The following is a 24402-nucleotide window of genomic DNA, read 5'->3' on the forward strand; positions in this document are numbered from 1 at the left end:
TGACACCTGAGGAAACTCAAAGCCCATGAGATATAGGCACACAGCGGGAGAAGAAACCTAGTAAGTCTGTCTTGAGTTCACATTCAGATTCAGATTTTTGAATCATGCATTTCATCTGCATTAACACATTTATCAACAGTCGTTATATTTTGTATTTTATTATTCCTTGTTTCATTGTTCCCCATTGCATTTTTTCTTTGCATGGCTATCCACTCAGTTTTTCTGAGCAATGACCAAGTCTTGAGGGCAGAACAGGGGAAAAAGATGCAGAGAAAGAGAGGGAGCAGAGACGGAGAGAAAAGCTGCTGAAGGGAAAGGAGAGCAGAGATGAGGAGATAGAGAGACTGAGTAGGAGAGAGAAGGAGGGCCAGAGAGTTCGGCTGATCTTCACATTTCATCACGTATTCTCATGGAGAGCATGATGGGGGAGAGGAGAAAACAGAGTCTCCCTATGCAGCGGGGATGAGGGGTGAGAGACAGGGAGGAAGAGGAGGAGGAAGGTGAGAGAAGACAGATAGATGAGAGAGAGAGAGAGAGAGAGAGAGAGAGAGAGAGAGGAAAGGGAGGGATAGGAGATGGAGTGAAGCAGAGATAAAAAAGGAGACTGCTTTCACTGCAGCAAAAATATAATTCACCATAGAGTGCAGTGTCAGTATGTGTGAATAAATAAAATATATATATGTATTTAGATACAGTATATCTTATCTTTATATCTTTGTATGTTTTTACTGACAAAGAAAACCTGACGCTGCATTTTCAGTTTGTCAGAAAGGCCTTTGGATGTGTTTTAGGAGCCTGAAGGTCACTGAACTAAGCATGTGTTCCCTCAAAAGTCCAAAATATGATAAAAGCCTGAACTAAAAATACAGACACTGGCAGAGTGTCTGCTGTACGTGTCCCTTCTGACAAGGTAGAAAAAGGCTCAGATGTCCACCCCTGGACTTGTTGACTCGACCCCTGCAGACTTTGTTTGTACATACTGTGATGTGTTCGCCATCATCACGTCTAATGTGCAAAGCTGCCGGGCTGTGAGGGGATAAAATGTGCTGTGTAAAGAAATAGTTTGACATTTTGGGAAATATGCTCATGGCTTTGTTATTGAGACAAAGTGAAAGGGCCGATACTCTCATTGCAGTAAATATGAAGCTTGTTGTTTACCTCAAGCTAAATATTGTGACACACATTGCATTAACTTCCTGAGTGTCATCAGCACTCTGAGGTAACCCTTTGGTCCAGAATGTCTGCACCGTTGTTGGATGGACATCAGATTTGGTTCAGACATTCATGGTTCCCAGATGTTGAACACTGACTTGCTAATTAGCACATGTTAGCATGCGAAACCTTTTCTTCCAGAATGTTAACATTGTGTTAGTGTTGGTCTCTTGTCTCTCGTGAACAGGTCAGGTCTTCTAAAAATGTGTTACATGTACTGTACTAATTCTACTGCCAAAAAGGTTTTTGAAATAAAACATCGCTCCTGCCCACCTGATGTCACGGTCAGTTTTTTTTACAAAATGCAGGATCGGGCTTGAGTCCTGGTCATGTTTTGGTAGTATAACCACTTTAGTTATGAAGTAATAAGGTAATCAATGTAACTTGTGCAGCTACGTGCTTCATATACAAAGCATGATAATATGTTTTTCAAGATTAAACCACAACTGCTCTCCAATCTCAACCAAGTGCTGCCGGTCTATAATCATCACCATAAAAAAGGCCGATGTTGTAACAATCATATAGTGGATTTCAGGAGCATGTTTTAGGCAAACTAATGAAATATGTTGTCAGTTAACAATTTTCTGCTGCTCAGCACCAACAGTTTGTGACTTGCTATGTGTGCTAGATAACAATGTGTTCCAGTGATGTTGATTCAAAACGTACTTCAGGCACCATTAATGCTTCAAAGCATCCTTGCCTTTGCAGATTAGTAGCATACAAAGAGAATTTCTGGGAGACAACCTTGGATTGGGTGTGTAGGTGCTCACTCCATGCAGAGCTTTCACACAGACCATGCATGGATTTGGGTGAATGTGATTGGTTTAGGGTATTCCACTGACTAAGGCCTTAGAATAGTATAGTGTGTGTATGTGTGAGTGTGTGTGTGAGCGTATGTGTGTTCCAGTGACGTTGTAGTGAACCTATACAGCAGAGCACAGTGCTGCAGACCAAGACAGCACGTTAGCTCTGCACTAGTGAGAAAGAGAGATGGGGGGGTGTTTGCAGGCAGCATAGGTGATAAGGAGAGGTGGAGGGTGGAGAGAGAAACGGAGAGCATCCACCTTGTGAGAGAAAAAGAGTGAGAGAGAGAGAAAATGGGAGAGCACTAATGATCTGATGGTCTGCAGTCTTTTCTCCCCATTTTGTGGAGCTCAGCAAATACTTCTGCTTCTGCCCCCCCCCAACCCCCTTTTACTGGTGGTGGAGGGGCTGTCTTGGAAAGGAGAGGAGAGAGAGAGAGAGAGAGGTGGGGGGGAGGGGACTGGGCGGTGGGCGTGAAACACTCTATCATATCCCTCCTGCTCTGCTCTAATTGAGCCAAGTGTTTTAGTAGATTGAAAGACAGTGTGGAGGAAGGGAGTGATGCAGCAGAAAGAGAGGGAGGGTGGGAGAGAGAGGGAGAGAGAGAGATGGAGAAGGGGGAGAGAGAGAGGGGGAGAGGGACAGAGAGAGGGGGGGAGATGGAGAGGGAGAGAGAGAGAAAGGGAGAGAGAGAGGGGGAGAGAGAAAGAGAGGGGGGAGAGAGAGAGAAGGAGAGAGAGAGAGAGAGAGAGAGAGAGAGAGAGAGAAAGGGAGAGAGAGAGGGGGGGGGGAGTCATTTTCATGCTGGACACTAAACCAAATGTTAAACAGTGCTGAGCTACTGGCACTCAGAGCATTTCAATTCTTCTGAGATCTGTTCATTTTACATGTGTGTTTACTCGACTACATATATGTGACGAACGTTTTCATCACTTACAACATTAAAAAAAACGCTGACCCATAATAACATAAATAATTTAACCCGCGAAACCATTTCAAAGCATGAGCAGCATTAAGTAGCCTACATTTTACTGTTAATACATGTTGACTCAGGTGAAATGGATGCATCCATCTGTACTGTGATTGGCTTGTAGCAGCCAATCACATATCCATGACTTAGTCTACACGCAAAGTCAGGCCTGTGTTCTTAGCAGGCCTAAATAGCTAGTTTGTGTGTGTGTGTGTGTGTGTGTTCGTGTGTGTGCGTGTCCTCATCTGATGTCACTCGAGTCAGCATCATGTTGGGGCTGAAGACTACAAGTCTGAAAATGAAACAAATGTGTTAGTGTGGAGTTAGAAAGAAGTGATTATTTATTTATTTGCAACATTTAGAACAGCACGAATACCTTTGTGGAGAGACTACAATGTCCGTTGATATCTAGCTACCCCCCATGTCACCCAGCCACTGGCTCATCCACCGCCTCACCACTCATGTGCAGATGTAGGTGATGTAGATGTTTTCCGTGTGCACAAGCAGAGGAAAAAACAATCAAAAAATACCTGCAAAGCAAAAGCAAAAAGCAAAAGAACTACAATATGAGGAGAGAAAACAACACACACCACAGAACTACGTCATGCAATATGAAATACACGCAAATCAATTTATGGCAATCAATAAGAAGACAAATAGCTCTAACACAACCCAGTGACTGCCACTGAAATGAACAGGCTGGCATCTCGAGACTGTTCTGAGCTGAACCCGGCATGGAGTCCCGGGTTCAGTGAGTGGGACTGTGTGTGGTGATGTGACTGATTGCAGATCTGTTTGGTTTTGTACGCCTCAAAAGCGCAATATGAACTAAAGAGCACGAAGGATTGAACACAGAGCCAGCTCCTTAAAGAAATGGCCGCACGGAGTCCTGACCTCAGCCCCATCCGATGATCTGGACCCCTGACTGTGATCCAAGACCTCATGGCTGAACACCAGCACTGGGCCGCACCGATGCTCTGATGCTCGGGAGCAAACCCCTGCAGCCAGGGTCCGGTGGTGAAAAGCTGTTATACTTCTGTTCAACACCACACGTGATGTCATCATGTCTGTATTTGAGCATAAAGTGAAAAAAAACCATCTAGTTTCGTTTCTCTCCATTTCTCACTTCAATGCATTTTATTTCTTTGCAGTTCAGTCCAAGGATGCAGCAAATTCTACAGTGCAGGAGAGCCAAAAGCGCAGGATGTGGATCGATCTGCTCAGCAGCGGCGGCGGTTTTAACCTTAATAACATCAAATGATCCAGTAATATGAATTCAATCAGTCAGTCAATCAGGCAGTCACTCATTCAGCGGGCAAATCTATTGATTCATAAAATCCGCATCTTTCTCTCTCTCTCCCTCTCTCTCTCCCTCACACACACACTCACACACGCGCGCGCGCGCAGACTCCTCCTCCCCATCCTCCTCTCCTCCTCCTCTCAGTTGCCCCTGACTCCTTGCCGGGACGGTATAACAGTAGCCTACAGAGCGGGCACTGGCGGTGGATGGGGACGGACAGTAGCCGCAGCGGCAGCAGCAGCAGCAGTCGGGCGCATCGACCGAAGCATGCTCCAGCGCAGCCATGACTTGCTCGGCGTCAGATAGCGAGAAGATCGTGATCAACTGCGGCGGAATCCGACACGAGACCTACCGGAGCACCCTGAAGACGCTGCCGGGGACGCGCTTGTCTTGGCTGACCGAGCCCGACGCCTACAGCAACTTCGACTACGACCCCAAGTCCGACGAGTTCTTCTTCGACCGCCACCCGGCCACCTTCGCCTTCATCCTTAACTACTACCGTACCGGCAAGCTCCACTGCCCCAACGATGTGTGCGGGCCGCTCTTCGAGGAGGAGCTCGCCTTCTGGGGCATCGATGAGACGGACGTGGAGGCGTGCTGCTGGATGAACTACCGGCAACATCGCGATGCCGAGGAAGCCCTGGACAGCTTCGAGACCCCCGAGCCGGACGCACCAGAGGATGACCCGGCGCTCACCGGCGGGGCTGACGGCGACCTGAAGCGGCTGTGCATGCAGGAGGACGGCCGCAGGGCGACATGGTGGGAGGTGTGGCAGCCCAATATGTGGGCGCTGTTCGAGGACCCCTACTCCTCCAAATACGCCCGGGTGAGTGGTCGGACAAGTGTCTGCTCTCCTCTGTGCTGTTTCTCTGGCACGCGCTCACGTACCAGTGTTTGGCACTGTTGTCGCCACTGCGCATTGTTGCGCGTAAAGTTACCCCTAAACTGTTTTGGAAGAGTATGAGGATGAGAAATGCACCACAGTGTTTTTTCCAGAAGTAAACCAAAATGCATGCTATAGATAAACAGAAGACAGACAGACAGACAGATAGACACACAGATAGACAGATATAGTTTAATAGGTGCATATGCGCCAGTATGATCCCGTGGTTCATTTCTTCCACGGCTTCGTTCTTTCTCTCACGTCTTTGCTTTCCATTCTGCTCATCTCTTCGCTCCTCTCCCCCACTTCACTATCGTGCCGCTGCTACTTCCTTTTAGTCTCTGCCATTGACATCATTGTGCGCAAATTTGGCCACTGCTGATGCCCATTTGTCTGTGCGCATCAGTCCAGCCTTCTCTCTCTCTGCCTCCCTCTCTAGTGTCTGTATGTGTGCGCCAAATTGTTCAATATAAAATACTGAACAGTCTTAACATGATTTAAATAGAAATTACCCTAATTTGGGATCCAGTTCTCTCCACTATCAGTCTGCATTTGGTGAAAATCGTTCCACAGTTCAATAATTGACTTAATCACCAAGCGACTGAAAGTGACAATCCAAAGGTTGGTGAGGCATCCTGCCTCATTCATCTGCTCTCTCTCTGACATGTTGTTGACATTATGTGTGAAACTGCCTCGTTCTTCAGCCAGGGTTTCTGGGTTTGTGCATGTTTGTGTGTGTGTGTGCACATGAATACTGTTTTCTGTTGAATGTGTACCTCAGGTGTGCTGGCAGGTGATGGGGAGTGCTTTTGGCATTTGTAATTGTGTGTGTGTGTGAGCGTGTGTTCTTTCTTGAACATCTATCAGAACTGGTTTATATTTGCTCATCAGTTTTTTCTTTGACTTTGCTGGTGAACACAGTGCCAGTTTAGACCAGAGCACAACGCTAATGAATCAAATATTATTGTTAGCCTCTAATTTTAGTTCGTTGAAATTGGCGTGAAATATTCTGCACTGCTCTACGGCACAGAGATGAATTCTTTATGCCCTTAAAAAGTACAAAGAGCATGTAGCAGTGTCCTGATGGCACCATCAGGAAAAGTTTTACTGTGGAATATCTGAAAGGATCCAGTGAAGCTACACCATAAAGTGTACAGGTCTACAAAGCTGTCTGTCACAGGTGGTGTTTAGTACAACCACAGGACGTAGTGTATCCTTCATGTACAGAGTAAGGGTGAGGAGGTCAGGGTCGTGGATGGGCAGGAAGTGCATTCGGATTTCATGTGGGAGACTGAAGTTGGTGTCAATCCAACTGTTACAGGCTGTGTACACCCTTGATTTTTGCCCGGCCTCTCCCAGAATGTTTCAAACATGATGTGGAGGGTGGTGCAGAGGCCCTTACCCCCTAACTTCTGGCCAAATCTCTGCCTCTTTGATCCAAGGCTGCGGCTGTCCTGGACATGGAGGTCCAACAGAGGAAAGTGGATGTCAAAGAATGGGTGTCAGCTAGTGGTGGAGCTCCGTGGCTTTGCAGGTGATGGAGTCATAAGTCACTTAAGGATGTTTTTAGTTTCCACTTTTAAAAGTATTTAGGTACGCTAGTGTGATGGCTGTCATTATAATCTCTGTGCAAAAGAGAGAGTCAGCCAGTGCTGCGCTTGTGAGACTTAGCATAGTAGCTGCTTCCACAGTTGGGGGGGTCAACAAATAAAATTTAAATCAGACTTAGCTGTATCATCACAAGGATTCTGATTAATATACCTTTCAACTCCAAGGAGACATGTACGTTTGTAAGTTTTGAGCAGCATAACAGACAGTATAGTTGAAAAGATCAGCTGGAGTGATGGTAGTTATTACTGTTGCTCAGAAAATTAACACACACACACACACACACACACACTTTCCAGTCAGTTAATGATTCTGTTTCCCTCTGCTCTCCTACCTTTCTGCTGCAGTTGTATTGTCTCCGTCTCTTTTTTCTCTCCAGCTCCTTTCCCCCTCCTCAGCTTCATCCCTTTTCTCTACTCGGGTGGTCAGCTCTCCTCCTCTCACCCGTGTCTCCGTTTGCCTTCCTCTGCTTAATTGTCTCTAAAAATCTATGGCCATTTGCAGAGCTGGAGGCCAGTGCTGACCTGAATCATTGTGACTTGAGGTGTATTTTTTGTCGACTCTGCCATACGTACGGAGACAGCATATTGACTTCGCCGCTCTTAGTGACTTAGGATGGAGACATACAATCAGAGGCACACATACTATACACACACACACACACAGACCCCTTGCGACTTATGCAGGAGGTCTGTGGGAAGATTTCAAAATAAATATCTGCATATCGTGATTTTCTAGTTGGTTGATTTCCTTATTAAAATTTCTTTCTCACTATTAGATTGAGAAAGACGTCCCTCCTCAAAACACTGGCGCCCAGCAGTTAAACATGGAAATCATACTTTCCACATCTGCATAGCCAGGATGTCCACTGGGGCACAGCGACACTGCACGTTAGCTGCCCTGTAGCTCTGTCACGAGTTAGCACATCTTCAAGCCTGTACCCTCAGCATCTCTTTTGAATGGGCTTTAAAAATGGCTCTTACCAAAATACATCTGTCTCTGTAGTGCCTTCACATTTCTAAAGCACATCAGTGAACAAAGTTTGCAGGAGTGCATGTTCCTGAATCTGCCGTCGTGATGTCTGAGTGCTTCCTTTGTCGTTCAGCAAAAGTGAGGGACGACAACCGACCGCCTGTGTGGTTTATGTTTTCACATGTTCTCTGCAGGCGACATCACTTCAGTGGGTCACACGTACTTTTCATGCAGGGTCACAAATGTGCACCTGGGGATGTCTGTAGCTGCCAGTTCATCTATGAGGCATGCCAGCTCATCATAAGGGATGTAGTACTGAAAAAAGGCTGAGAACCACTGGTTCATACCAAATGATGCCAAAGGAACAAGAGAAAGGCAAGATCGTACTAAGTTTGGATCACACGTGAATCTTATTTTTTGAGCCCGTCCTCACCACAAAAAACGACCACACAGGTCGGCTTTGCATGTGGGTTATTTTTATGACATATCTTTATGACTATTGTTAGGTGGTGACCTCTAGTGGCCATAGTAATTATAACAAGAGCAAAGGAGGAAGTCAGGTGACGTTATATAAAGAGCAAGAAAGTCTGTATTTAGAGGAAGACGAGGTGGAGACCCAGGACTTTCACCCAGGTTGTATCCTGGGTGATTTTAGGTGACAGAACGTACTTGTGTTACATCACGCACCTGATAGTGAAGGACTTATTTTACCCATGATCTTTTCCTCAACCTAGCCAACTGCATTTGTTGCCTGAACCAAAGCAAAGTGCGACAGTTTCACATCATTAATGATGTGAGGGTGAACGTCTGGTAGAATGAAGGTCGGCCTTCGTCATTATCTTCGCTATAGGAGTCATCGGCACTCAGCCTGTTCAGCCGTTGAGTTATGAGGAAGCGTTGTCTCCTCACAGCTGCATCGTATTGAAGTTATCAAGGCAGATATTATTGATCAAAAGATCCAGACTGGTGCAGCTTTTTCATGCATAAAACTCAACCAGTCAGAAAATTAAATGGCAGCCAAACAAGTGATCGAAGGACCGAAGGAGGGGGTTGACAGTCAAAAAAGAAATATTGGACGCCGGGGTGGTGTCATGTTGGGGGGGGGGGTTGGGGGGCACCAGAATGACAGCTGAGGTGACTTTGAAAGTGTTGCAGTCAATAGTTTCGGTGCCAGCGCGGTGACATAAAGATAGGTTGGAAGAGGTGGAGGGGGGTGGCCGGTGGTGCAGCAGCAGCAGCAGCAGCAGCGCTCAGGTGGGCTGAGGTCAGGCTGCCGGCTCGGTTTTAGCTGATTAGCTCGGTGGAGAACGACAAGGGCGAAGCTGCGCGTCCCTGCCAACGTCTCGGCTGAAGAAGACGGAAATGTCGGATGCTGGAAGACAGCGATGGAAAATTAATGACTGGATTGCTGGTTCAATTCTCGCATCTGTCCATTAAGTATATTACAACATCCCTGCAGAGATATCTGGGCTTTCCATTCCTTTCTTTTCCTCCTGTCTTCTTCTCTTCTACTCTATCGTTTGTACAGTACTCCCCCCCCCGTTCCTTTTCTCCCCGTCATCACCACTGACAGCTCGTGCTGCATTATTACCATGATTTCAGAGCTGAGTGCTGGATTGCTTATTATCGCTATTCGGCCCCCCTCGCCCCCTCCACGTCCTCTCCCTCCATCTCTCCCACCTCTTCTCCCCCTCCTCTCGTTCTCTCCAGCTCTCTACTTGTGCTATAGCGTAACACTGCAGTCCCCATAGTAGCTGACTGCGCTGGAGTCTGCTGCAGAGAAGGAGGGAGAGACACACACAGAGAGGGGAGGGGGGGACAGGATGGAAGGTGTTTTTGGTGAGGGTGGTGGTGAAATGAATTCAGAGTAAGAAGCAGTAGAGGAGGAAGACGACAAGGATGGGGGGTCACATTCTGCACCCCCTCGTTTTCGTTCCCGCTGCCCCTCTTTTTTTTCCCGTTTCTGCTGAGCTCGGCATGCTGGGATGCTCGTATCCGTTTATCGATCGGGCAGCACGTCTCAGCTCAGCCTCATTCAGGTGGACGTCTCAGCTGAATGGTGCTCCTTTGTAAGCAAAACCGTCCCACACACACATTCATCCTCTCTTTCCCTCTCTCCCTCTGACTCCCTCCATCCTTTCACACTGCGGGGTGCGACGGCAATTCCCATTCCCTCAAGGAGAGAAACAAATACCAACACAGTGGCAACGCGCACACGCGCCTACACTTCCACACACTTACTGTACCGCCACACACGGCCATTGTGGAACTGTTATTGTCATTCTGACCTCATTTTCAGAGGCTTGGTTGCACATGTGAGTTATTTGGGTTCATTATTATTAGACTGCAATGTCCTCAGCTGCCGTGCAGGCAGAAAATAAGCTAAGCTCGCTCCTGTTAGCGTATAGCTAAATCAATAGTAAGCACCGATGTGGCTAGTTTTACGTCATCTGTGTGAAAGCTGCCAAAACACAAGCACCAAACCCACACTTAAATTTCATCACGTCCCGTTGAATGAAAATCAAAGATGTTTATGGATGTCAGCATTTATAATGCAGTGAGGATGGATATACTACGCAAGGCGGGACAATTATTATGGTCAATTAAAGCTGCACACATCGATATATTTATGTTAACCATGAATAAAATCTGTGTTACTCTGAAGGTGACAAACCCACAGAAGCTGTTCCCCTCAGTGCTACAGAGCCTTTCAGCCTCTTTTAGCTCATGGCTTTGGTTTTACTGAACATAGTGGAGCATGTAACACAAGAGTTGTCGGATATTGTTGCAGGGAGTATGTGGACATATCATAGTTGAAATAGCTACTTTAAAGTGAAGTTAATCTATGAACAGTTGTGAAAGATATAATGTAATGGTTGAACATGGATAAAGTAGCTGGTAATGGTTGAATCCATCTGCTGACACTCTTTTGAAAGTAGTAAATGCAAACTTGTCCAAATTGACCAAACCATTTGTATGAAAAAATATTGTTACAATATCCACATAAATGATTTACGGTGTTAAATAACATTTCACAAATGAACACGTTTGGAACATGATGGATGATGAGCGGTGCTGGAGCTCGTCTGATAGGGCCAAAACAGGTTGGGGACACTGGTATCCAGTTCACCTCAATTGTGAATCTTGAATGCAAGGTCTATTACCCCAAATGGTGAACTATTCCTTTAAGAGCTAAGGTGAGACAGATGGTCAGTGGGTGGAAACTGGCCCCATTTATTAACCGATTCACCCAAAAACAATGACTTCGCCAGCGTTATTTATGGAGCAGGTACATTGCTTCTGACCTTCCCTATAGAGTGTGGTGCCAGATAGTAATGTCACTGCATGAGCTTAATACCACTGCAGCAAAACAATGACAGCCAGATTGTGAAATGTAATCACACACATTTTAGATGTTTCCAAAATCTTCCTATGTTTTTGTCTCTTGACAATTTTTGCCGTCTTTCCTCCCGTTTTTAAAACCTTTAGTAGCGCTCTCTCTCCCCCTCCCTCTCGAGTGGTTTCGTTGCGCTATAGGCAATATATCCACCAGGGTCCCCCTTCCCCCTCTGTGCTTTTCAGGATAATGCTGCGACAGAGCTTTCTTTCTCTATGTGTCGCCAATGGCAGGAGGGAGAGACGGAGAGAGAGGAGCGAATGTAAGAGGAGAGGGTGCAGAGAGAAAGAGCTACTATATTTGATGACATGTCAAGAAATAAAGCGTTTAACCTCTGAGTGATCTCCACTGTCCTCTCCCCTCGCAGGGGTCAATAACACAGCCAACGAACACACACGCACACACACATGAACACACGTGCACGCACACACACATCCTGGCTAAATACAAAGACACACACAATTGCGTAAAAAAGCTAATTGAGCATAGAAAATAGCATGTGCAGTAAGCCTCCAGCCTCGTACTGCCTAATACACTCTCACATGCAGCAGATTACTGCAGAGTGATCTGCTGTGATGTGCTGTGCAGTGCGTGCGTGTGTGTATGTGTGTGTGCGTAGAGGTGAGAAATGGAGCTGATCCCCTTCTGGCTTCCTTGCTGGATTTGAACAACATTACCTCCTCACTGTTTTGGGGCCTCTGTTTACTCTTGAAACAGCAGATTGGGCTTTATGAAAACCATCTGAGTGGCTGAGATTGCAACAAGAAAGCTCCTGAAACCAATTTCCAAATGCTCACAGTATCTCCAAACAGCTCTAACATATGCAAGTTTGATTCTCTTGAAACAGTAAAACTATTGTTATTCTTTATTTTGTAATATTTGTAAGAAATCCCATGAAAAGGCCAAAAGTGACAATGCATGCAACAATGGAGTGGACTTCTGGGGACTGTATTCAGCTGCGGATTTATCCATATTTGGTGCTGTGGTGAGTGTTTGGGGCAGCAGGACGGTGTATGTGGGACTGAGTCAAAATAATACAGTGTGTGTTCATGATGATGGAGGAACACGTCATCCAGTGCAACAGTGTGGCTCTTTGATGGATAGTTTTTGGACAACAATGGAGCTCTGTAGCACAGAGGAAGAGGATATATCGGGGGGGGGGGGGGGGTGTATTACTGTATGAATATGGAACTATATTACAGAACACTTTTTTAGTCCAACACCACACATCTCTTCATGCATGGTTAAACCCTATTATCCAACAGTGAAATTCACAACATAAATGCCTGAATAACACAGTTGAACAGGGGCTGTCAGACTATGCAGTGTGGCTTGTCGGGGGAGGAGGGCAGGTAGCCAAAGCTTGGCGCACCACTGGTGGTGGACAGGCAACAGTTTGAGATTGAAGCTAGTCAGGGTAAAAAACACACTTCAGGCTTTTACTTATAAAAAACATTATACCAGGCACCCAGGCTGCGACACCACTGGATTAGGGTTAGGGTAGTAAATCAGAAGGATTATGCATGCCCATCTACCACCGTGCTCATGCCTGAAGAGGACAGGATATGAACAGCGCTCTCTGGTTTCAAAGTCAGACGCTTTGTACAGCCAACCACCAACCCCGACCTCCACTTTACTGTGCCAGTTTAACGTCACAAATACTCAGCGAGCGACAGCCATTCTTCACGTGACCACCAGGGAAAGGTGAACAGTGGTCGTTTCAAGCATTTGGCGAAACTACTGAGGCGAAATTGTCTCAAATCATCAAACTTATTTCATTTGTTCAGTCTCTTTCATCAGCATCTCTCACGACTAAAAGTGAAATGATATCAACCGGGAATAACCCGCTTGTCACTTTGTTTCTATGGATGGAAATCCAAAGAAAAATTGCTGTCGGCTCAGCAGCTGTTATGTGCGCTAAGCTGCCTCCTTGTAGCCCTACAACGGCTAATAACACCATATGCTCTGCTTAAAGTCCCTGTTACCAAATAACAACAACTCTGAGCAACACAGCACTCGCATACACATATCTGGACACTTACATGCTCATACACACTTTCATTTGTCATGGCTGAGCAGGTGCTTAATGTTCTCCAGCAGAATGGACCTGCCAACAGCAGCCCAAAACATTGGCTCTGTTGCATCCAGGCCGGGAGGGGCGAAGTTAAACCGCCTGTTCACACTCACTGCTTGGTATCCTGTAAGATGAAACACGGGACAGCAATACAACCACAAACACACATATATCAGCTGGCGTCTTAAATAAACGGTGGGAGAGAAGGGTAAGGGCAGGGTTTGTGTTGGGTTGACCACGACCGTGTCTGAAGTGTCCCGGCCTGTTTGGAGTGACCACACTCGCCTGTAGCCTCCTAATTCACAAGACAGCCTCTCCTCGAAAGCTTCCGTGGTGTCGGGAGCGATTGCACGCACAAAAAGTGACAGAACTAGTGTGAAGAATGAAAACAGAGAGCTGGACAGAAGTTCACACCCTGCCTACTTTCACACCTGGCCAGTCACTGCATAAAGCAGCCATGATTGTCAGACTGTCAGTTACAAAGACTGTTGAACGCGGCCCCGCTCTGATTCCACTGCAGGAAAGGAGGTTTCAGGCACATCAAGCACTTTGTTTGAAGCGTACTGACAGTCTCGTAATTTGAACATGACACCATAAGTCATCATTTTAAAATACAGCACTGCTATCTCAACATTTTTGCAGATGTCAAAATTTGTATCTCAGACTCCACTGATGGCTCTGTAGGTTCACCACTTTTTTCTAGACTGAAATGTGTTTACGAGAGTGGGTGGATTGCCATGGAATGTGGTCCAGACATTCATGTTTTCCTCACTTTGGCGATCCCGTCTCATTCTCCATAGCTCCATCATCACGCCAGAAATTTTGTTTGTCTAATACTTTGGTTTAATGCCAAATACCTGCATAACTAACGCACTAAACTAACATTTGACCATGGGAGACACTATGCATGCTCACCATTAGCATGTTAGCATTCTCACTGTGAATGCACGTAAGTACAAAGCAGGACGAGTACGCTCCCTGAGGGCTTCCCCAGAATGCAACGCGACCACAACAGACGCTAATTGAAGACATCCTAGAGCCTCTCTGAAGAACTTTGTTATAAGCACATTGGAAGAAAATGGTTCGTTGTGTGTAGTGGTGTTTGATGGGTGTCAGCGGACCCTGGATGGATGGCTGATAGTGAAAGTGCTCACGACGCATGAATGCGGTCATTGTGCTGAGCCACTGAACTATCCAGTACTGAGAGAACTGATACAGGGTGTAGGTTTCAGCTAACAGAGCTGTCTATGAAAAATGAAAAGCTTTACATGTGCTGTTTGTTCCCCCAGGGTGCCATCCAGCGCTGAAGTGGCTAATGTGGGTCGCTGGCACCGAGTAATGACATGAAAATAGAAGCATTGCTGGAAGTGAAGAAGTGCTGAATCAACTCGAGAACACAATTTTAATTTGGGAGCACTTGAGTTCTGGCAGTTGTTTGCTGGCACTTTCAAATGGTGAAGCAGTTGCTGAAGCAGAAGTTGTCCGGCGCTGAAATGCTGAAATAGTGTACAGACAGCAGTTTCACTGAGGTTTGAGATCCTGAATGCAGCCACTTGAAAGCAGCCTGATGAAATGTTTCATCGCTGTCATCATCCCACCTAATTGATTTAAGTCACATCACTGTGATGAGGGGGAGCTTGCCATGGCCAAACCTGGATCACTCCATACCCTGGGGGCCCCAGACTCCCCAGTCCCACTATACTGAAATTAGTTTGTGATAATATGATTATTCTAAATGTGTTTGATACTAATGTGTCAACCTCTACTTATAAGACTTTGATTCTTTGAGTTGGCAACTTATGTGAGGACTATATACATGTGTGTGTGCGTGTGTGCGTATTTGTAAATCAATGCTGTGGAAATGTATTTGTCATGTGAACCATAATAGTGTTTAAAAGCTAGAATTAGCTCAAATCAAGCATGACGTCTTCTTAAACCAAACAGAGTTAAACAAGTTCATAACTGTGAACAGCTTGGAGTAAAAGCTGAAAAGGTATAATCTGAAATTTAATGTAAACCCACGTGAACATCACAGGCAAAGCCGTGCTTACTTATCAGTGCACACACACACACACACACACAAACACACACACACACTGCGGTCAGCGTGACTTTATTTATTCATGACAAACATGACATTTGAAGAGCTTTCTCAGGGGAAGTATTGACCCGAGGAAACCTTTCATAGTTGTTTGACCAAACCAACAGTATCACTTCAACACTGGCCGTACATACCACATGACAAAATTACAATTAGAGGACAGCCCCCACTAACCCACAGTCATTCTGTGGGTGCCATTCAAAGCCTAATGAAGGCATTTTTTTAATTGTTGATGATAAGTGACGGATTGACACAGAGCCAGTTGGCACTGACTTCTTGCACAGACACAGGAAAGATATTTTATTTTTTTAACATTCAGATACAAACAGAGCAGTTCAGATATTCTCATTGTGTGCCACGAGAAGCTGCGTAACCTGATTTTAATTGGAGTAATCTTAGGATTTTCCAAACAGTTCCTCCTGAGGGAGACCGGGAGAAGCAGTAGTGCCACAGCCTGGGAACGGACATAAAAATACGCTTTCTACACTGGCTGCGTGAGTTTACAACCTCGAATGCACCAATCAGAGATGTCCTACAGCTTCTCTGAATCTTCCTCCTTAAGTAGCCAAAAACCCAGAAGAGGATCCCTTTCTCCGTCCCATCCCTCCTCCTCTGCTCCTTTTTTCCCCTCTAAATATAGACTTCTTTCACTCCATCATTTCAACACACGCACCTCGCCCCCCCTCCCGGTTGGGGGTGGAGGTGTTATAGCGCCTCTGATGCACGCTCCTGGAGACAAGCCCCTGGTGCAGTCTCACACACACAAACACACACAGCTCGCCTCTTTGCACGAAGAGGAACACCCTGCGGCAGTGTTCATGGTGACGCTCTGCGGGGGGCGCTGTAGCAAACAGCAGGCATGCAGGCGATGGCTGCAGGGTTTTCAGAGGCACTTCAAAGAAAGCTATAATGCTTTTTAGGGAATATACGTACAAATATATTATGAATTTAATTCCAAAATAAGATCATCACTTCATTAGCATCACTTTTAGTACCAAATGTAAGAAGAAAACACCAAATTCAGTCAAAAACACGATGTGTCTCAAAGCTGCAAAGATCAAAATGTTATATATCAACGATGGATCAAGTGACTAATGTGTAAGGGCTTACTTATATTGAATTATTATCAACTCTACTCCTTCCCATGAGAAAAACTGAGCTTTTTAGCACCTTTTAGCTCAGTCTTTTGGTTCTGCGACCTGCAATGTGACTGTTTTTGTTCAGTCTCACATCTCTCATCAGCCTTGTGTTCGGCAGCTGTTTGTAGAGGAAAAGCTCCGATAAGCTTACTGTACACCTCCCAGCCAGCATCAAGCAGTAGACAGGCGCAGTTAACAACTAGCTGGTGAACATTTAACAGCCAAAGAGCCAAGAATCTTTCTTGGGAGACCAGAGCAAACAGGAGAGTGAATATTGAACCAGTCTAAATAAATGCTAATGTTGCTCTGAGTCTCCTGGATGTGAATGTGCAATAAATCAATAAATAAATCAATAAATAAAATAATAGTAATAATCATGCAACTTCAAAACCCTAACCCTTAAAGAGGTTTAATTAGGTAGCCATATTTCATTTGAGATGTTAAAGGCGTGAACCGATGGAGCTGATGGAAGTGGTGGTGCACTTACCTCTTAATCAAAATCAACATTAGATAGCTTAAAATACAGTTTTCTGCCTCCCCCTTAATTAGCAGAAAAGATCTCTCTATTACATGCAGTATATTCTCCATCAGCTTCCTCCAGCTCTTTTAGTAAAGATACATTTTGTGTAATTAATTTACTACAGAGCACATACTTCCTCCTTTGTCCAATCTAGTTTTCTAGAGAGGTCTATTGAATGCAGCCTGCAGGGGAATCCACAGGCACTTTATCAGTTTGGTCCCAGAGACATAATGACTGTTTGGTTGGTGATTTTTAAACCAGAACATTACATTTATAAACCCATTCTTCACCTGGTTTTTGTATGATTTAAAGAAATAAGATGAGATAATGTTTTAATCAGTGAGCTTCAGTGGTGCTGATGTGTTTGGACAGAGCCAGGCTAGCTGTTTTCCCTTTCCAGACACATGCATTGGATTTACGAGGTACGTCCACAGGCTCCCATAAAAAAGAAGAAAAGAGGAAGACATAAAGACGTGTACATTTTACAGTTACATTCTACCTCCTGTCTTTTGACATTACTGTAAAGTCGGCTGTTTATCTCTGTGCACACTCACACACACTCACACACACGCACACACACACACACATGCTCACACTCACAATCATGCCATAAACCTCTCTGTCAGTCCTCATGTTCTGCATCGATAATGCGATGATTTCTGTAAAGCCTTCCTGTGTGTTTGCTGTACTCAAGTCTCTCACACCACGCTCTTGATTGATTGTTGTGCGCGTGCGTGTCTGTGCGAGTGTGTGTATGTGTGTGTGTGTGTGTGTACATATCTGCATAGTGTGGGACCAGACGTGAGTGAAGAAAAGGAGAATCTCAGAATGACAACAGCGTAACGCTGCGGCACAGTGTTCAGAAAGTGACATAAAGACACAGAGGAGAGGAAGCTGGAGGATGAGTGGATGCATATGAAGAGGAGTAGGCGATGAGAGAGGGAGGAAGAGGAGGGATTATTCCATGAGAAATGAAGACCGGGGGAAAGCAGCAACTGGGAATTCTGTTCGGGAGAAGAGATGAAGGGGATCTCTCCCCTCCATCGCTCTGTTTTTCTCCACTTCCACTTTCTCGATTGACGTTCTCCTGATGTATTCCTCTCCCCTCCTGACACCCTGTGATAGTTCGCCCTGTATAAATTCATCTGCTCCGATGTTTCAGCTTCATCATTATGCCAAGAAATCTTTGCAGGTGTGTGTGTGTGCGCATGTGTGTGTATTTGATGGTGAAGATGATATAGGTTGCTGACCACTGCTTTGCAAACACACACATAATCACATTGCGCTCAGCTGCTCTGTGAACACAATGTGTTTTACTTTTTAATGCGGAGCAGGTCTAAGTCTGGAATAGCTACAGTTAAATTAAAGTTACCACCGTGCTAGCAGCTGTGGGAGACCATAGCCTACTTAGACACAGCAGTGCACTGACAATGCTAGCACGCTGATGTTTAACAGGTAATGTTCAACGTGGTCACCATCTTCATTTAGCATGTTAGGATTTGCTAATTACCATTGTGCAGTGAGTGTTAGTGGAGGAAGTATACAGGTCCTTTGCAGTAAAAGTATTAAAACGACAATGTAAAAATACTTCAGACATTCTTTGTGAAAGTCCTTTCTTGAGTAGAAATATCTTAAGTATAAAGCAAAAACAGATTTAAAGCATCAAAAGTAAAAGTACTTGGCCTTGTTTATTGAATATGACTGTATTGTTAATTTATACTGTTAATGTTAATGCATCAGCGTGTAGCAGCATTCCACTGTTGTAGCTGCTCGAGGTGGAGCTGCTTTTAAACAGCTAGTTCAGTCCAGTGGTTTGGAGCTCTAGGATTAATAGGATAGTTTTCCTACACAAATTTGTGTTGATTGTTTTAGATTTAAAATCTTAGCTTTTTTGTGAAACATTAGCTCCTTTTACCTTTGGGTTGCAAACAGATATTTAAATGACACCATATACATGCCTTTTTTCAGGACATTGCACCAGGACAATAATACCATCCTAAATGTACCGACAAGGATAGATTTTTATGTCTGAACAGTGGAACGTTGGAAGTGAGTCACCTCACCTCAGTCCAACAAAGTATGCATTTGAGGACTGATGAACCCGTAACGACTCTCCTCGTAGCTCTGGTTTGGTTTAAGTTTCTGAGAAAAATGTTTTGAACTCAATTGATGGTCAGATATGTTCACAAACCCTGAACTCTGGTTATCTGCTCTCTGGTCAGGAGCCTTTCTCTGCTGGAAGCGGCCTCTCGCAGTGGTTGAGATCAGTTAGTCCTTGTTGAATTCCTGAAGTTGTGACTTCAGAAAAGGTGAGAGGTACTTTTATTTAGGAGGAGAGGACAGGACACACCAACAGAGAGGAATATCTTCGCAAGGACGATGTGAATGGTATTGTGGAGCGCTGCAGTGATCAGGGAGAGCAGGAGAACTAAGCAGGAAAAGTGCACTACCTTCTGTTTGGCTGCTTCACCTCAGTGGGCCGTGTGGGTGGAGGTGTGTGTGTGTATGTGCACCAGGGAGCCAGGAGATAAGATGGAGCAGTCTCAGTAAGCCTCAGTGACAGAAATGTAGAGGACAAATATATGTAGTCACAAGAGCGTCAGACGTAACAGAACATAACAGAACACAACTTTTTTCCTTATTCCTTTCTTCCTTTCTTTCTTTCTTTCGTTCTTTCTTTCTGTGTCTGTCTTTCTTTCTTTCCCTCGTCCCTCCGCATAATATCATATTCCATTATCCTGCTCTCGTTCTTTTTGTCCCTGAGGTCTTGTGCTGTTCTTAAATCACTCAAGGGACATATAGCTGTGCACAAAGCCACACACACACACAGAAATACATGAGCGTACACATCTCCTTCTATCATATACCCTATTTTTTATTCTCGCGTTCTTTCCGTTTTTACAATTTCATCATGTAGCCTGTGTTTGACAAGAGAAGGAAAGAAGAAAGACATGAAGGAAGAAAGCAAGGAAGGGGGGATGGAGGGAAGGGAAAAAGAACAAAAAGAAAATGAATGGAGAAAGAAAGAAAGAGAGGACGGAAGAGAGGAAGCACGAAGCAAGAAGCAGCCAGACCAGGTCAAAGACAGGAAGCCAGCCAGTTAATGTACCTCCAGGCCTTTCTTTACATCAGTGTGTGATGCAGTTGTAATGTGCTGCGTTAGAAAGGCTAAGTGTACCAGAAGAATTGTGAACAAAAAAGCCATGCAATTCATTTCCTCTTCTCTCGCTAATGCAAATCACCTGTGTCCTGCAGAAACCTCAGAGAACTTTGCTTTTTGGCGCTGTGACAGACAACTGACATGTTCCTCCTTTGCAGAGAATCTGCCCTGACCGTGGGGCGAAACCCAACCACCCCCCCGTCCCTCCATTATTTACTCACTGTGTGTATTTCTGTCTCGTGAGTTCATTTTTGTGTGTGTCTGGAAAGGGAAGGACATCTTTCATTAGGTTTTTTTTTTTTTGCAGAAGAGTCTCTATTTGTTTGCTCACACGCAACATGTCAGATGTCGCTGGTGTAATTTTAGTGAAATGCATAACCCGTTCATACCGCAGGAACTTTTTTTTTTTTATCCCTGGAAGCTTTTTAAGGAACTTTATGTTCATTTTCAATGCAGGAACCAGGGTCTAAATGCAGCTCCTTCAAGTGGGTGTAGTGATTTCCAATGACAAAGGAGCCATTGAGGTGAAGTCTGCAGTGCAACGTGAGGTCCAGACATGTGTTGTAATGTTTATGATGTTATTGTAATGACAAAAACAAAGTTGCTTAAGGTTTGGTGAATTGCAACTACCAGCTTCAAGCTTAGTCGTGCTTCAAAGAGACCAATGATGACTGTAGGCAGGAGACCAGATGCAAGGTGTGGCCACTGCTTTGTACACACAGCCATCCGACCCGACCTCCTCCCTTTGTGGCTCCGTCAACGTCGGGCTACTTTCTCCTTTGTTTCTCAGTGTCAGTCATTATTCTCATGACCACAAGAGGTCACTTGTCAGGAAACTGTAAAAATAGTCTTCAAACCACAAACACTGTAATTGTTTTGCTGAGGGCAGCCTTGGGCAGTCTGTAGGCTCCTCAGCTTCTTTGCAGCTCTTCACATGTGGTGGGCACGCCAACCCTAATGCACAGGAGAGCCAGACACAGCGAACCCCCCCCAAGAGACCACGCTGAGGACAGAGGACAGTTCACACGGACAAGAATAGGAGAAAAAGAGGGAGAGACAGAGACTAGATGGGGCGATAGAGAGGAGTGAAAGATGTGAACACACACACACAAACACCCAGGCGTATTCCCTGATGTGTCTTGGTGTAGCTGATGAAATACAGAAGTAATCGTCATATTGCAGGTGCTGTGCAGAAGAAAACCTTTTGCCTTGGAAAAAGTCACCTTGTTAAACTGTCCTGTTGGAATGGAAGAATCTGCAAAGGGCAATGACAAACTCGTTGACAAATTGCATTAACAATGATTTGATATATAGATGCACCTAATTTGTTCCCAAAAAAATGAGGCTTGTTGAAATCTGGGTGGAGCTTTGTTTCTTCCTGAAGACAAATTTCTGTGTCTGTTTTCAGCCACCTCATGAAACGATTTGGTGGGGTGAGATCGAGAGCTGGAGCATAACTGATGCTGGATTTTTGAGGCTGATACCAGTTTTAACATTTGAGAGCTTAGAAAAACGGATAACCACGACAAAGATTGTTCGTATGAACACCGCCGCTGTGGTTGAGGTTCAGTGCTTTAAAACGACTCATGTCAACATCAAACTAATATCTTTCAAGATGGTCACTGTGTCACATTTTATTTAGATCATGGTCATAAATTCTTGATATCATTTTATCTTCCATGAAGATTGCAAACAGTAGATGTATGTTCATGCTTTATTCATGCAGTGATGACCTGATGACTGGGCTGCTGTTGTGTAGTATGCCTCTGCTGTTAGTAAAGGATAGGTAAAGACTGCACTCATGGAAAATAATGAAACTACTTAAAGTGAACATTGTAGTATCAGTCATGAACAGCTGCTTTAGGTTGAGATTGCGCAGAAACTAGTGTTTAACAGTGGCAGGGAGCGGGATGTGTGTCCTGGGGGTGTTTGGTGCTTTTGCACCTACTCCTTCTCACGCAGTGCTTCTGAGGACAACAGTTAGCAATGACCACAATAGGCCCTTGCCCCATTGCTGTCACATTTATGGTGAGGACAGTCCCAGTTAGCTGGATAGTTGAGTCTGTAACCATCCGTCACTTGTCCATTCAGCCCAGAAACGCAACCAGCTGCTTGGTCTATGGGCCTCTGCAGTATTGTGTGTGTGTGTGTGTGCTTGTATTGCTATCTTTGTGTGGACTAATTTAAAAGCAGCCTTGTGAGACATTCCTGCTTTGTGACGACATTTTGGCCGATCCCCGCAACTTCAAAGGGCTGTTTTAGGGTTAAGACTTTATGGTTAAGGTTTAAGGTTAGAATTAGGTTTAGGTTAGGACTAGGGATGAGGGTTGGGGTTACGCATTTAGTTGCAGTAGTTAAGTTAAATTTAGGGGCTAGGGAATGCATTATTTGCACATGCGTGTGTGTGTGTGTGTGGGTGGGTGGGTCAGTGGGTTGATGGTCGAGCTACATCCCCAGTCTCTGCACCAGTTCTCTTTTTGCTGTTGTAGAGTTTTAAGACAAAAGGGACTTCTTCAAACTTCTCCACTTTTAGTCTCGCTCTTGTAACTATTTCAGTCCGACACACACACACACACATCTACTCAGATATAAATACTGTATGTTTGTGCTGGAATCTGCAGGGATCTCACTGATCTCGCTGCCCTATTGGTAATTTGACTGCCTCTGTTTTTCACAAGCTAAGACCGCCCACACCAATATACCAGCACACACAAACACACATGGAAAGATAGGGGATCAATATATGACCTTAGTAGAGTGCTCTTCTCAGTTGATGACCTCATCTAACCGCCCAGTTAAAACATCAATAGGGGGCAGGCAGGCGGGGCCAAGCTGTCAATCATTACAGTGTACAGCTGGAGGTTTCATCCAGTCAAGTCCCCTTTCGTGTAGCTATGCTCAATCTCTCCAGTATCACTGTGGAGGATTCACTCTTCAAAGGAAGTACAACTAAATATTAAATTGCAACATAGTCTTTACTGCTGTTGACATTTCCACCGCAGTAACCTCATTGCATCAAATATATACTTAAAGGCTGGCGACATTGTATATTTTTCCTATCATCAAACCCCATCTGTAGCTCCAAAGCAGCATTGAATGTATCCTCCTAATTAGTATTGTGTGTCCAAAGGCTGATGTATCTTATTCCTCTGTGCCAGAGAGCTCCATTGTTGTCTGCAAACACAAAAATGAGTCACGCTGTTGCATTGGGCGACACGTTCCGTCACTACCATGAACACACACACTTCAGGTTGTTTTGACTCAACCCCACATACAGGCCGCCGGTCTGCTGCTGGAAATACTCCCCAGAGCAGCAAACGTGGATTATTATGACATTAATAAGCCTATTTAGCCACGTTAGCAGTGTGGCTTTAGGGATGGGCAGTGCTTTTCCAGACATGCTCTCCTCAACATGACTTGTAAGTAGCTTTGAATTTAGCTCCATCATCAGGTCAAAATTTCACTTTGTCCAACTCTTCAGTTTATGGTTCTGGTCTTTTCACTGGATTTGATGAGAATATTAAAACGTATAGAAGAATGACAGCCTTATTCATGAAAGCTGCACTAAGAAATATTTTCAGATGGAAAATGAGAAAAGGTGTCACTCATTGGTGTAATCCTTTGCAGTTCCCCTCAGCTATATGCAGTGTGTAAATGGACAATTTCATTGTCCCACGTGACAAATAAATAAATACATCAATACAGAAAAATACAACTTTAAACTGAAAAAGTTTTTTTATATCATGAGAGAAAATCTCATGCAGTTATGCCTGAATTAATCTTTTGTAAATTCCTGCATGCTTGTTTGAATTCAAGATGTTGTGGCTACAACAACATAGCTAAAGTCAGCTGTGCTCATTTAATATTCATTACTTAGTTGCTTTTTGGCCTTCAGCTGAAGCTCCAGTCCGCTGCAGCTCGCTGTGAATGAGCAGGAAGTTGTTCGCTGTGCTGCTCAGAGGCGTTTTGCGAACTGCTGATGAGTTTTAAGCTCGTTTTGAGCTGCTCTGCCCCGTCACTATATGGCCTTTGGCTTTGCTACCAATATGTAGTGATGTAGTAAAAGATTAAAAGATGTCAACTGATCATCCCGAGGGTCCAGTTTTGACTGAAAAATATTATGATAACGGTCATTTTTTCACTGATTGTCATGGTGGTGAGGCTCTTTTTAAGAACTGCGGTGGTGTTGTTAGGGTGGGGGTCTTAATCCCCACCTGAGTAGCAGGAAGTGTCAGACAGCGTCCCGTAAGGCCAGTCCTATC

General features: G+C 44.8%; 1 protein-coding gene across 1 annotated transcript in view; it reads left to right on the top strand.

Moving 5' to 3' along the window:
* The first annotated feature begins 4545 nt into the window (after nucleotides 1-4545).
* The window catches only part of LOC121620842 (potassium voltage-gated channel subfamily C member 1-like), a 60747-nt gene continuing 40890 nt past the window's right edge, over nucleotides 4546-24402 (top strand). Inside the window, exon 1 of the mRNA XM_041957072.1 lies at nucleotides 4546-5112. Within this exon, the coding sequence (XP_041813006.1) occupies nucleotides 4570-5112 (543 nt within the window). The 5' untranslated portion in view covers nucleotides 4546-4569. The remainder of the gene's footprint in view (nucleotides 5113-24402) is intronic.

This window comes from Chelmon rostratus, chromosome 17 (assembly GCF_017976325.1).
Source record: "Chelmon rostratus isolate fCheRos1 chromosome 17, fCheRos1.pri, whole genome shotgun sequence".
NCBI classification, from domain to species: domain Eukaryota; kingdom Metazoa; phylum Chordata; class Actinopteri; order Chaetodontiformes; family Chaetodontidae; genus Chelmon; species Chelmon rostratus.